General features: G+C 38.2%; 1 protein-coding gene across 5 annotated transcripts in view; it reads left to right on the forward strand.

Moving 5' to 3' along the window:
• Nucleotides 1-14,998, forward strand: part of UTRN (utrophin) — a 509,169-nt gene that overhangs the window by 352,006 nt on the left and 142,165 nt on the right. For all 5 annotated transcript variants that reach the window (XM_058534226.1, XM_058534222.1, XM_058534221.1 and 2 more), the window contains one exon: nt 9,552-9,708. In XM_058534226.1, the coding sequence (XP_058390209.1) occupies nt 9,552-9,708 (157 nt within the window). The remainder of the gene's footprint in view (nt 1-9,551; nt 9,709-14,998) is intronic.

Below are 14,998 nucleotides of genomic sequence, written 5' to 3' on the forward strand. Positions count from 1 at the left end.
GGTTTGGTGCTTGGGCCGGCCCCGTGGCTTAGTGGTTAAGTGCACGCACTCCGCTACTGGCGGCCTGGGTTCGGATCCTGGGCGTGCACCAATGCACCGCTTCTCCGGCCACGCTGAGGCCGCATCCCACATACAGCAACTAGAAGGACGTGCAACTATGACATACAACTATCTACTGGGGCTTTGGGGAAGAAAAAAAGGAGGAAGATTGGCAATAGATGTTGGCTCAGGGCTGATCTTCCTCACAAAAAATAAAAAAGAAGAAGGGGTTTGGTAACTTTTTGCCAGGGTCACTTTTTGGTTGAGGCACAAGTCTGATTGCAGAGGACTCAAGAGTCCAATTGGGAAGTGAGGCAGCAGAAATAGAAATGAGTCTCCACAGTCTTGTTTTCTCAAGTGAGTCTGCTGTGAAGGGCCGTGGAGAGAGAGAACACACTGCTATAACTATATTATTACACAGGCCAGTACTGTAAGTTTATAACAGCTGGAGGGCTCTGTCTGTATCTATACTGACTTGTCTAGGCTTTCATATAGATTGCATATGTCTAACTAAAGGAGTGAATGATACAGTCTTCATTTTTAACTTCAAAAATGGACAAAGTAAGTTATATTAAGATATTCATTATTACTTGGATGTTTACAAAAGATATATATATATAAATTTTGTACCTAAATATATATATTATATATATAAATTTTGTGGTGATGGATGTTAACTAGACTTATTGTGGTGATCATTTCACAATATATGCATATATTGAATCATTATGTTGTACACTTGAAACTAATATAATGTGATGTCATTATATCTCAATTAAAAAAAGGTAAAATGGTTTATTATTTTCAATAATGGGCCCTCATCTAGGAAGCGTGCCTCAGAGAGAAGCAGTACAGATAGCACGTAATGGAGTTATGCTCTGGAGTTAGACTGCTGAGGTTCAAACTCTGGCTTTGTCACTTAGCTGCTGTGCCACCATGGGCAGGTTACTTAGCCGATATGTGTCTCCTCATATGTATATGGAGATGATAAGAGTAACTTCCTTCTAGAGTTGTCATGAGTATTTCATTTAATTAGCCTATATAAAGTGCCTAAAAGAGTGGTACTTTATTATTGAGTAAGCACTCAATAATTATTAACTATTATTATCATTCTCATTGATTACCATTCTGTTCGCTACTAGTTAGTTCAAAAGACATAGAAATTCTCCCTACGCCATCTTTTTTTTTTTTTCTTTTGGTGAAGGAGATTGGCCATGAGCTAACATCTGTTGCCAATCTTCCTCTTTTTGCTGAGGAAGATTGGACCTGAGCTAACATCTGTGCCCATCTTCGTCTATTTTTTTAATATATGGAATGCCACCACAGCATGGCTTGATGAGCAGTGCATAGGTCCGTGCCCTGGGACCTGAACCCGCAAACCCCGGGCCATGAAAGCAGAGTGCACAAACTGACCACTACGCCACCAGGCTGGCCCCTCCCTACTCCATCTTTTTCTATCTTAGTCACTAATATTGGGAATTTCTGAGAAGGTCCTCCCTTTCCTGGCTAGATTCTGAACACATATGAAACGAAAGTATGGTCGAGAGAAAACAACAGTGCCGCATCAATTACTGACAGGGGCCGGGATGGAGGAGGTAGCTTAGAGTGAGAGCTTAATGGGACTGTTAACGGAACCCCAGAGTGAGGCAGAATTACCAGCGGTCCCTGGTCAGGGTGGCCTCCGAGTGGGAAACCCTGCATGAAGAACAGAAAGAACCCCGTCTCTACAGGCCCGTTCTCAAGAGGCAGGGGTGAGCTGAGCTGCGCACATCTAGTTATTCCCCAGATCTCCAAATCAGATTCATCAGTCTCTCTCTACAGGGGCTGAGTGAGTGAAGGGATGGAGAAGAGACCAGGAGTGTGCTTAGTGAGAACAGCCCTCCCCAAGGGGTCAGGGTGGGGAAGCATTCTCATTAACAAGTATATAGAGGCAGATTACCTCCTGGTCACCCGCCTCCTTCCTTCAGTCCTAACCGAAAATGACGCCTGTGAAGCACACCGTGAGTTTCTGCTCCTCTCCTCTTTCCTCTCATGCTGTTAAGGCACAGTCTTCTCTTACACTGGCTTCTATTGTGAACAAATTCTCCTGTGTCTTTAATATTTCTCTACACTCTTCCACGACATTTATTTATAATTGATAGTTGGCTTTTCCCTTAATTGCCTGCTTTACTTAAAACACTCATTAAGAGAGTTTAATTTCCACATTTTCCTCACCTGGCAGCCAATGGGAATATTCTGAGTATTTAACAACTGCTGTGGACACCAGACAATCAGAATGCCAGCCATAAACTTCCAGGATGGCACCCGAGGACGCCCTGGCTGAACAGGAGCCCTGCCACGCGGGGATATGAGGGATATGAGGCTATTTCTTAAGCACTGCTTCTCCCTCTCTCAACAACTTCTCTTTAGGAGTGAATACGTCCATTATTCTACCTCTCACCTTCTTATTCCTGCTTCCTCCTGATCTGTAAGACACTCTTCTACTTTACTCATTGATTTGAGCATCTGACTTTCTTTTTATTCTCCATCTCTTCCTCAGCTGTCATCCTTGGTAACGATATCTGTAGTGATAACATTTTATATTTTGACTTACAAATTTGTTTTTATCTGTAAAAGCCTTTATCCCTATTCTGTTTCTAAGTCAAATAGACTTGGCCATACCTGGGACTGAGTTAAAGTCCTCTGTCATCTTGGCATCCCTGAGATGATCAGTCTCCGGGAGACCCAGGGCAGATGATTGTCCAGAACACATTTTATTTTGCTACATTCCACCTGGCTGTGTGCATCTGAATGCCATTGGTGTTGCCATGTTAGTTAGAGAAGAGCCCTCTGTTGTATTGAATTAGAATTGTTTAAAACATCATCAATAAATCGACTTTCCTTCACTTGAAAGTTATGGACCTTATGAAGGGGGCACCTTCCTTCGTTAGCTTATTATATACCAAGACCATCTGTATACTGTTATTTAACCTTGTACTTTTATCCTTATATGTAATTCATCTATACTATTCCTACTAGATTGTTAAAAAATGCACGTCCTCTAATATGTCCAACTGTGGCGTTCTTAGCCTTCTTTTTATTTTTCCTCCTTCTTCCTGAACCCGCCTGTCTTTCTCCTAATCTTTAGTTGCTTAAACGCTTCCTCTTTTCAGACTCCATCAACCCCTTCTACCCAGCTTGGATTCCATCGTAAGCCATTTCAGTGATGGCAGGACCTTGAATTTCCTTTCCCCCTTGAATTTCCTGTCTACTTTTCCAATCTCTGACACTCTGAGGACCGCATCTTCTCTATCCCCTGCTCTTAATTCTGGGCTTCCTAATTTTGCACGGGAAAGTGAAAAATTCTAACATTTCTTCTACTATAATTTGATGCTTTGTACTTAGAATTGGTATTGCGATTCTGAACGATTTTCTGTCGTATTCACCACCATGCCTATTTTTTTTTCGAGGATTTTGATGCCTCTTCAGCTCCCAAACGTCTCCCAAAACTCCCTCTCTGCGAGTGGCCTTGCTTCACCTTTCTGAGAAGGAGGCCATCTGGTAAATGCCCTTTCTGTGAGTTCTGTATTTCAAATTGTGCTTTAATGAAGTCAGTGTTGTCATGGTGGGGAGCATCGGCTCTAATTTATCATCATTTTTAGAAGAGAGAATACTGCTAAAGATATTGAACATTCATGTGCCAGACCTACACTAAGTACTTTACAGGCATTATCTCCTTTGACCATGGTGTGGTCACTGGAACTATGTAATAATATGTGGCTCAATACTTTGGGTTAATATCTTAAATATTATTTTGTAGTCTTTTGGATGACTACCATTAAACTGTTTTTTTTTGAGGAAGATTAGCCCTGAGCTAACATCCGATCCCAATCCTCCTTTTTTCGCTGAGGAAGATTGGCCCTGGGCTAACATCCGTGCCCATCTTCCTCTACTTTCTATATGGGACGCCGCCACAGCATGGCTTGACAAATGGTGCATCGTTGTGCGCTCAGGATCCGAACCTGCGAACCCCGGGCAGCCAAAATGGAGCTTTCGAACTTAAACCGCTATGCCACTAGGCCCGCCTCCTGATTAAATTTTTTTTGTGTGAGGAAGATCAGCCCTGTGCTAACATCTGCCAATCCTCCTCTTTTTTTTGCTGAAGAAGACTGGCCCTGAGCTAACATCCGTGCCCATCTTCCTCCACTTTATATGGGGCGCCGCCACAGCATGGCCTGACAAGTGGTGTGTTGGTGCGCTCCGGGGATCCGAACCGGGGAACCCCGGGCCACCGCAGCGGAGCGCTCGCACTTAACCACTGAGCCACGGGGCCGGCCCCTGATTAAACTTTTTAAATACTGAAATCCAAGGTGCCAGATATTCTTTTGTGATCAAAAAGCAGTACATACAATTCTGTGTTTTACTTAGAACAGTATAAGAGAAGATAGCTAATGAGTTGAAAATTCAGCTAAAAGATAGACTCTTAGGAACTTTGACAGTATTTTTTAGTCCCTGGAAAAATACGAATTGGAAATATACTGATAAATTCAGTAATGTGAATGACATGGCCTAAATTTTTATGTTAAATTCATTCAATTTAGGATTATGTTAATTAAAGATCCACTTATCAGCTTAACGATGTTTAATCTAGATCCTTATTAACTTATGATTTCAAAGGCCGGTGAAATTGTTAAACCTAATGAAAAGAGAGTTCAAAGATAAAATTCTATCTTCCCTTTTTTTATGAGGCTCTTAAAAATTCAGAGCACCTTTTAAAAAGCCCTTAGAGAAGATTAACCTTTCACATCATCATTACATCTAATGTTATCACATTTTACAATGTCATTGACACCACTTTTAACCTTAGGTTGTTGATTTTGCTAACTGTATTGTAAAACTACTAAAATTTCCTTTTCCCGAATCTAATAGAGGAAGATTCCGCTGCTGTCTTCTTTCTTTTTTTCCTGTGGTTCAGCACTTTCCGATAGAACTTTCTGCAATGATGGAAATGTTCTGTATCTGTACTGTTCAGTACAGTAGTCACTCACCGTATGTGGCCTGTTGAGCACTCGAAATTTGGCCAGTGCAACTGCTGAATTGAATTTCAAGTTTTATTTGTTTTGATTAACTTAAATTGAAATTGAAATAGCCACATGTCGCTGGTGGCTACCATATTGGAAGCGCAGACTGAATTCAGAGGACTTGACTTCTTTCTCCTAGTGGGTCTCAATTCCCTTTCTGGGAGCAGGGCTAATCCCCTTTAACCTTACTGGTTATTCTTGCAGTAATAAAGATATTTTCTTCATCATAACTCAATTTATAACCTATAGGTTTTACCATAAAGTGAAAAGAAATTTTGTGTGTAGTAAGAATGCCAAATTGGAATTGAATTCTGTGCAGTCTTTACACAATAGGGGATAGTATGTCTTTGCTTCTCTTAATTTGAGTCGTTATATTCTTTCTTTGCCTGTCTACAAATGTGTCTTTACCTGTCTGCAAATATATCTGGGCAGTTCCTATCTGCCCCCTTAATGCTGCCTGTGATGAAAGCAAGGGAGTGGAAAGAGCATGGACTTTAGTTTGGGTTCCAAATTCTTGCCATGGCTTCCTTCTGTTAGCCGTAGTTCCCTCCTAGAGTTGTTAGGTTTCCTGTCTCAAGAGTATGCGAACTCAGGTTAGTGTTCTGTCTCATGTTTACTTGTCTTTCTCCTAACTTGTCCCTAGAACTTTCCGTTTCTGAAAAGTGTAGTGCCTGACGTCAGAGCAGATGCTCCATAAATGTTTGTTTTTATTGAATAAATGAAAAACTATAGTATTTTACTTTAACATATGCCCCTCTTTACTCACACAGTTTCCTCGCTTTCTCCTATCTATATATTGGGAGAAGGAGTACAAACTTATTTGAAGAAACCTTGAAAGGTAGAGGCTTTAGGTGATTTAAAATAGATATTAATACCTACTTTCCTCCGTAGTTCCTTTTCAACTACAGCCATGCACCACATAACAATGTTTCAGCCAACGATGGATCCCATATACAATGGTGGTCCCATAGATTAGTACCATATGGCCTAGGTGTGTAGTAGGCTATACCACGTAGGTTTGTGTAGGTATACTCTGTGATGTTCGCACAATGACGAAGTTGCCCAATGACGTATTTCTCAGAATGTATCCCCATTGTTAAGCAACACATGACTGTATATGTAAATGATGAAGTACCATTTTTATGGGTCTTTACCTTCCAACAAGTTTTTGTATTATATTTTTAAAAATAACTGGGCCCTTAAAAATGTTTAAAGGGTTGTAAAATAAATGATTCAATCTAGAAAGAGGTAACTTGTGTGAAGCATATTCTGTAGTAGACATTATCCTGAGTTGATAATACATTTAATTAAAGTGTCTATTGCTTTGCACATGTCAAATACCCAAAGAATGAACTCAAGTAGGTGAGAGTTAGGATAATAAATCAATTATCCAAAATGTGAGTGCTTGTGGATATATGTCAGATGAAGAAACATTTTAAGTGAAGATTCTGAAAACATGATTGATGACTGGTTAGGTATAGTCATGGGGAAATGTAAGCTTTAATATGTTTAGAGTAAAATTGAGAAAGTACAACTACACCAAACACCAATTTTAAGATTTCTTCTTGCAAAGCATTCAACCCATTGCCCAAGAAAAGGCTTTCATCTTGAAAGATGAAAGAATTGAATTGAAACTAGAACACTGAAGCCTACTACGGAAGCATGCATTTACTTGGGCATATGGTAGTAATCCACTAAACACATAACTATAATCTGTTGGAGAATAACCAGAGCAGATTTTCCAGACAAAGATTCTGCCAGATTGACTTGCCTTTTACTATGGAAAAAGAAAGATGCAGAGAAGCATATATACCAACATTATCTTTTTTATTTCAAAGTCACTTTAGTGTCTCTCTTAAACAAGTATTGCCTTCATCTTCACGAATAGTCCTTCAGGTGCTGAATGCTATAAATTTCAATGATCGATTTCATTACTTCTGCGCAAAGAGTTAATTGCATTGGAAAAGACATTTGCATGCTCTTCAATACAATGAGTGTGTGTTACTGGATTTCAAAGGAATGTAATGTCTGGTTTAGTTATTGATTAAAGGGTTAAACTATAGACAGTGAAGATGCAGTATCAGATAACTTAAAATAAGAGGTCAGGGTATGTGCGTTAAGTGTTTGGCACACGGAGACACTCAAGCACTACTTGATTGACTAAGAACCTCTGATTTCTAGCTGCCTTTTTTTTTTTGCGTTTTAATATACTGGAAAGAAATTGCAACAGCTCAAATATACTTGTGGCAAAATGGTTTGTCACTGGCAGGGAGTTTCCAGTTAATATAAATGAAATTATTTAGTTCTGCTCTGTGACAAGTAAAATTATTGTTTATCAGGGATAGGTAATTACATATTTGGCCTAAAATTAATCAATATGAACACAGAAAGGCTGGTGCTCATGCAGAATCAGGATCTCATTAAAGCATAATTTTGTAAAGTGAGGTCAATCATAGCACCTGTAGAATGAATAGAAAAGATTGGAAATAAATAGATTGGAAATAAAGGGAATAAAATAAATTTTTTTAATCATACAATTCTCAAAGAATTATAAAATACCTCGAACTTCTTTCTGTATTTACAAATTATTATTACTTTATACCTAGATTTTTTGAATAAGACATAGAATTTTAGAGTTTGAGTAGTTTGTTTTATATTAGCTGGCTGAAAATAGAACTATAAACAGATTACAAGACAATTGTAATATGTGACTGAATGCTGGTTCGTGGTGTTTTAGAGATAAGCAGAACTCTAATTTTTTTTTCTTTTAGCCAAGAATATTGGCTGATAGACGGTGGTCATTATTTTATGAATTAGAGGTGAGCTAGATGAACTAGAGATCAATGATTTATAGTTGTTCTTCTGAAAACATGAACTTTTAAACAAAGACTTCATGATATTGTTGAGAGAACCACCTAACGTGATCAGTGGGGAAATATTTGTTTGAATTAACTATCGGCTTTGAGACAGAGGGTTAAGTAGGTTAGATGTCCGAAAAGGAAATTACCAATGGGTCTGAGGGACAGTAGTGAGCTGAGTCTGGTATCACTGAGGAAAAGAGCAGATTTGTGCAAGTGGAGATGGTAATGCCGATGTCAAGGTGAGGGTCGTTGTATGAGAGGATGTGAAACGTGGTGGACAGAGATTTCTTGTATCTGGGATTGCCCCAAATGAGTCATCTTTTGCCATCGTAAGTCTTTACTCTTTGGAAACTGTGTGTAACAAGGCTTGTGTCTGTCGCTATCAGCTTTACTCCTCTCAATCTGAAAGGTCAAGGTAATTCCATTTCACACAGTTAAGCGCTTAAATCCACATTCAGTCTGTCCACTGGGGTGATGCGAGATTGAGTGAATGCTAATTCCTTGGGTCTCTGGAGTTGTTTCTGATTGAGCTAGCTTTTCAAATCTAGCCCACGTGGTGTGGGCTTGAGACTGGATAAGTGGGCTTTCCCCAAGGCCCTAACAAGAGCAACTAGTAAATTTGTGCTTTTATTTGCATTTCTATTCTCAAAAGCTGTTGCTCTTATTGGCGTCTTCATCACATAAAAATATATTTCCTAAACATGGCTCCCTGATGATGTTCATCATTTAAGAAGCTGAAGGTACTTTCTGTGCTAAAAACAGAAATTATTATTGAAACAAAGACCTCACCTGTAAATCAGAGTATTAAGTACCAAAATCCATGATTTCTACTCAGTTGTTTCCTATCCACAGTGGGCATTTGTCACTGGACCTCAGCCTTAAGCCCATAGTGTTCTGTCCGAGAGATGCCTTATTGTTTTCAAACTTTTTAAGGTAAATGTTGGTGATGTTCTGCTTTCAGTAATTTCTTTGGCTACAAGAGAAATCAAGATTAGTAATTTCCTTTCCTAAAAAATCAATTAGCTTTTTTTGGAAAGAAAAATAATATGGGCCTGTTGTAAATACTCAATTAGTATAAAACTATATAAAAATGACTGTGTTCTCAGTAGTAACCACATCTGGTATATATCTTTCTAAACAATTTATATGCATATAATTTCTTTCTTCTCTCTAGACCTCTCTTCATGTATATAGATGAAATGAGAAAAAAATTTTATTTGGATGTACGTGTATACTATATGTAAACTACTGAAACTTGTTTTTATAATTTTACCTTATATCGTGGACATGCTTCTTAAAAGCCTCATATTTATGCCTTTGTGGTGTGGAGGTGTATGTTTTAAATTTTCCTGGATGTTACCAACATATCCTCTGAACATTCTAGCTTATTCAAAATAAATGTTTCTTACAGAATATATATATATATATATATATATATTTTTTTTTTTTTTTTTTTTTTTGACAAAGAGTCAGCCTCTTTCTTGGATGTGAGCATTAGTTGGTCATACAGGATTTTTAGGCTAAAGGAAGGTGTATAATTTTTTGGATGCAATTCAAACTTCTGAATGTGGTCAGCATTATCTCTCAACAGGGCCAATTTGGAGGCCAGTGCTGAGAAGTGGAACAGGTTGCTAACGTCCTTAGAAGAACTGATCAAATGGCTGAATATGAAGGATGAAGAGCTTAAAAAACAAATGCCGATTGGAGGGGATGTTCCAGCCTTGCAGCTCCAATATGATCATTGTAAAGTAAGTTGACCACATATGGTGGGTACCTTTTTTTGTTCATTTTGATTTTGGTGCAGTAAGTGCTTGAAATAAAATTCTAGATAAATACGTGAGTTGAACCAATTATCACAGGTTTTTTCCCCTCCCCTTCTAATTGTCAATATTTAGGCACTTAATTTAAATTCCATGCATTGCTTCCATTTGTTTCAAATTAATTTGTCTTTACACATTTAACTAAGGTTTTTTCAAACATTACAGGTATCTAAAGCATAATATTGCTTTTAGCTTGTCATGAAATTTATCTAACTTTCCAATAGGTTTTAAAATATTAATATATTATATTGGGGAGATTTTTTTACTACAAGTTAATCTTACATTCAGAAGTCATAGAGTCATAAAGGATCAAAACTATCTTGTTTATAATACATGAAAGTGAAAAAAGTAGGGACTTGTAGTAAGAAAATAGAACAGTCTTAAAGCACATGAAGACCATAGTGTTTAAGATCATTTTATATGTTTTCTTTTTCTGGACTTAGACCTTTTTTTGAGGTATATTTTTACTCTGCTCAAATTTCTGTCTCTATGCAAATTTGTGCTTTAATAATCGGATATGCTGAAATGTTATCAACTGACACGTTAATTCTGAGATCCCTGTGTTATTTAAATTCTTTGCCTTGTTAACTTTCCATTTGTTTATTTACTATTCCTTCATACCCATTTTTTCATATATTACATATCAGCCTGTTTTATTATATTTCTTTTACTCTTCACATACAATGCAGATTCTCATTCTGAATCTGTACATTTTAATGTGACGTTAGAAGTCTGTTTCCATTTAAAAAATGACAAACACTAACACATGTGTCTTCTAAAGGAAAATATCATCTATATAATAAGTTGCTTCAGTGCAAAATGACAAGACCTTGAAATTTATTTTATTTTGAACCCTTGTGATTAGGTTGTTCAAATTACCATTTGAGTAAATTTTCTCTTTCTACTTGAAAAGAGAATATCATAGAGAAATAGCTCTAAGATAAGGAAAAGGAAGACACTATGGGTATATGCTATACAAACTAATTAATAACAATAATACAAGATTTAAAATGACTGATTTAAGAAAATCACATTTCTTCTTGCTTTTTTCAACTTTCTCTTATTAAAAAATTTTTCATCTACTCATTTTGTGCATTTAGATATTAGTGATGAAATAGAATAATACAAAGCTTTCTAATAGAAGTGCTCTGGAAGGAATAAAATCTGCTTGTGACCAGGTGCTACTAGTTTTGGTTAAAACTGAAACCTTGAGGTATGAGATGATTGTCCTATTCTGGCCTTAGCAAGTAAAGCGCATATCAGCATTTCCAGTAACTCCTGGCTATTTTCTACGCTCCCCGCAGCGAGGTCACTCTGTTTGAGGTTGTGCGTCACTGTATCTTAGAGCAGGGTATGGGGTTGCTTTGCTTCAACCCTTTAGACCCAGTCATTTAGATAATAAAGCTAATACTGATAATGATGCTGGTGATGATATTGGTTCATTCATTCAACAAGTATGTATTGAGTGCCTAATATGCTCCAGGCACTATTCTAGGCACGTGAATCAACAATGAATGAAACAAAGGTCTTGCCTGATTCTGAGTCGTAAGAGACAGCACTAGACAAGCAATAAATAGAAAATATGTCCCATGGTAATAAGTGCCATTAAAAAAACAAAACAAGGTCAATGAGAAGAGAAGGATGGGAGAGCAGAGGAAGCAGAGGTGCCATTTTAAGTGGAGAAGGTCAGGAAAGTGCCGTAAATGGGGTGATTTTTGAATAGAGACCTGAAGTAAATGACGCGGTAAGTAATACTGCGCTCTGGGGGAAGGAATCTTAGAGAAAAGAGGACAGAAAGACACAGGCCACAGAGGCTGCAATGTTCTGGGCATATTTGAGGAATACCGTGGAAACCAGTGTGGGTGAAGCAGTTTAGCCAAATAGAGAGAGAGGTAGGAGATGAGGCCGGGGTGGGGGCGGTGGGGAGGGGAAGCGTGTTCAGATCACACAGATCCTTGGAAGTCCTTTCTAAGGGCTTTGGCTTTTACTCTGAGTGAGGTGGGAAGCCATGGAAACTTTTAATAATTATAGTGCTGTGATCTACTTACAGTATATAATAATTACTTGTTAAATTATGAAGAATAGATAGACTATAGAGGAGTTCAGAAATGTATTTTAGTAATCCAAGTGGGGGATGGTGGTGACTTGGATAAGGGCATAAGAATGGAGAGAGTGAGAAGTGGTTGGTTTCTCAATATATTTGGAAAGAACCAACAGGATTTGCTGGAGGATTGGATATGTGGGTTATGAGAGAAAGAGGAGAGTCGTGATGTCAAGAGTCAAAGGTTTTTGGACAAAGCAAATGGAAGAATGGAAGTACCATTCAGAGAGATGGGGAAAAGTGCTGGATGAGCAGTCTGCAGAGGAAATTTTGTTTTTTGACATTTAAAGCTTAAGATGTTTAATAGGCAGTTGAATATACAAGTCTGAAATTGGGGGAAAGGTCAGGACTAGATCAACGTTATCAGCATATATATTAGCTGTGGAATTGGATGAGATCGCTTAGGGAGTCAAGAATTCCAAGACATGAGCCATGAGGTTCCCTAGTTTTAGAGGTTGGGAAGATAAGACGGAGAAGGGAGAGCCAAAATGGTAGAATAGCTAAGAGAGAACAGTCTAGGATACCAAAGGAAGAAAGTGTTTCTGGAAGGAGGGTGTAATCACAGATCAAATACTGCTGAGAGGTTGAAGAAGGTGAGGTCAGAAAATTGACCATCTAAGACAGTCTCGTTGACCTTGACAAGAGTCATTTCAGTGGCGTGGTAAAGTTGGAAACCTAATTGGAGTAGACTCAAGAAAGAATATGAGCAGAAGAAGTATAGAGAACTCTTTCAAGGATTTTTTACAACAAAGGAAACAGAAGTGAGACAGTAGCTGGAGGGAGATTGTGGAGTCGTGTAATGGTTTTGTAAAGATGGAGACTAATTCAACGTGTTTCTATGCTGATGGGAATGACCAAAGTGGGCAAAGTCAATGATCCAGGAGAGAGGGTACCATGTAGGAACAGTGACAGGGTGGGATCCAGTGTATGGTGGAGTGGAGCAGTTGGTCTTAGGTAGGAGGGCAGAGAGTTCATCTGTTTTAACAGAAAGGAAGTGGAATGTATGGGTGTCGATGAAGGAAGGTTGGTAGATTTGGGTGTGGGAACATATAGATGTTCTCTTTTGGTTGCCTCTATTTTCTGAATGAATAAGAAGCAAGGTTATCACTGAATATGAGAAAAGGGGAGAAGAGGTGGAAGTTTGAGGAGAGAGAAAATAGAAAATATAGTCTAGAAGTGGGTGAGTTGATAAACTAGGAATGTCTGACAAGATCACAGGGCAGTGTATAGGGCCTGTTTGAGGTCAGCACTCATGAATTTAAAGTGAGAACAACCAATGTGAATGCTTTTCTTCCTCCATGTTTAGTTGCTTTAGTGAAGGTGAGGATTAATTGTAGAGTTGAACGTGGTGAAGGAAGAGGGGCGCAAGGGAATTATAGAAATACAAGGGAGTTAAAGTAATGATTGCACATGGAATTACAGCTGCGTAAGGGGAGGCGTGAGGATAAGAGAGAGATGAGGGACAGTAGAAGGGTGTTTGAAATCAATGAATTGGACACTTCATTGGGCTGAGGAATTGTTCGAATTGAGGAATGTGGGGGGCACGTTCTGTAAAGAAAGCAGGTTGTGGTCAGAGAAGGGATGCTAGAAATCAAGTTTATGGAGGGGTGCATTCATTGTTAATAACAATATCTGGTGTCTTTTTGTGAAAGTGAGCTGCACAGATAGGGTGGAGAACAAGGTCCTTAGAAGAGAGCAGGTCAAGGAGCTGAGAGGCTGAGGTAGTGGAATAATCATCTACGTGGATAATAAAATCCCCATGACCAGGAGACAGAGCCTGATGTCAAAATGACGATTATAAAAAGGAAGGGTCATGGTGGTGTAGGTTGGGATTCTAACATAAAAATGATGTTTTCACGTTCCTTTTATTCTTTGAGTCTTAAAACTGCTCAAAATACCCTTGGTTGGGAATGGGGGAGTGGAATAGTGAAGGTTGGTTGTAGTTTAGCCCTGCTTTCTAAATTTCTTGTGCCTGGTTCTAGACTTTTCTCAGGTTACTGTCACTTCTTTATCACAATTGCCACCACTTAGCATGTTGTGCATGTACTGTGGAGAGATGTTCCTTATCAGTAAGTCAGGAGTTTCCATTTAACAGTCTGTACTCCTTAACTTTGTGAGTTATATACTAGATGGTTTATATGAATAGCACTGATTGAGTTTCTTAGTATGAGGCTGGGTTGTTTCTCATCTCGTTGTTATATCCTTACTGGAAATAATCCTTTGTAGAGGTTCATGTTGATTCTAGATTCTAGAATATCCTACTTTATTGTGGTCTGTCATAGTCTACCTTCCAATTTTATCAATGACCCAAAACTACAGACTTTTTTTTTTTTAGGAAGATTGGCCCTGAGCTAACATCTGTTGCCAATCTTCCTCCTTTATTCCTTTTTTTCTCCCCAAAGTCCCAGTGGATAGTTGCATGTCATAGTTGTACATCCGTCTAGTTGCTCTATGTGGGATGCCACCTCAGCATGGCTTGATGAGCAGAGTGTAGGTGCACGTTTATTTCCCATCTTTTTTCTTTAACCGATTATAGAACTCTTTTCCATTGTAACTTGATGTAGCTTTAAACAGAACATAAAATAATTTTTAAACTAATTTTTCACAGGTAAGTTCAGCATTAAATTTAGATGCCTTTTCTTTTAGTTTTATCTATTATTATAAACTCTGTAATTTTTTTTCTGACTTCTTGCTATTTTAGGCCGTTAATTGTCATAATAAAGTTTAAAAAAATCTTTCCAGCTTCAAATTGCCTTACAGCTTAAAAGCACACAGGATCAATCAAAATCAACCCTTAAATGGCTTGATACTAATATTAGGCAAGATATTTTATTTTCTAAAATTTCCCCGTAGAAAGAGGGGGACCTTGTATTTGATTTCTAACTCATTCTCTTACCTTATAGGTAGCTGTCTGAATTACTTTATCTTGAGCAACAGTACTATTTCGAGAAGTCTAATTAATTTGACATAATCTCTCAATGCTAAATTAGAACATCCAGAGATTACCAGATGGAACTGTTCTGGTTTTTTTTTTTTAAGGAGACAAAGACAGTTAACACCGATTTGTTAATTATTCCAGGAGATATGATCTCATAAGCGCAAGCCTTTGAATGTCAT

Source organism: Diceros bicornis, chromosome 39 (assembly GCF_020826845.1).
Source record: "Diceros bicornis minor isolate mBicDic1 chromosome 39, mDicBic1.mat.cur, whole genome shotgun sequence".
NCBI lineage: Eukaryota > Metazoa > Chordata > Mammalia > Perissodactyla > Rhinocerotidae > Diceros > Diceros bicornis.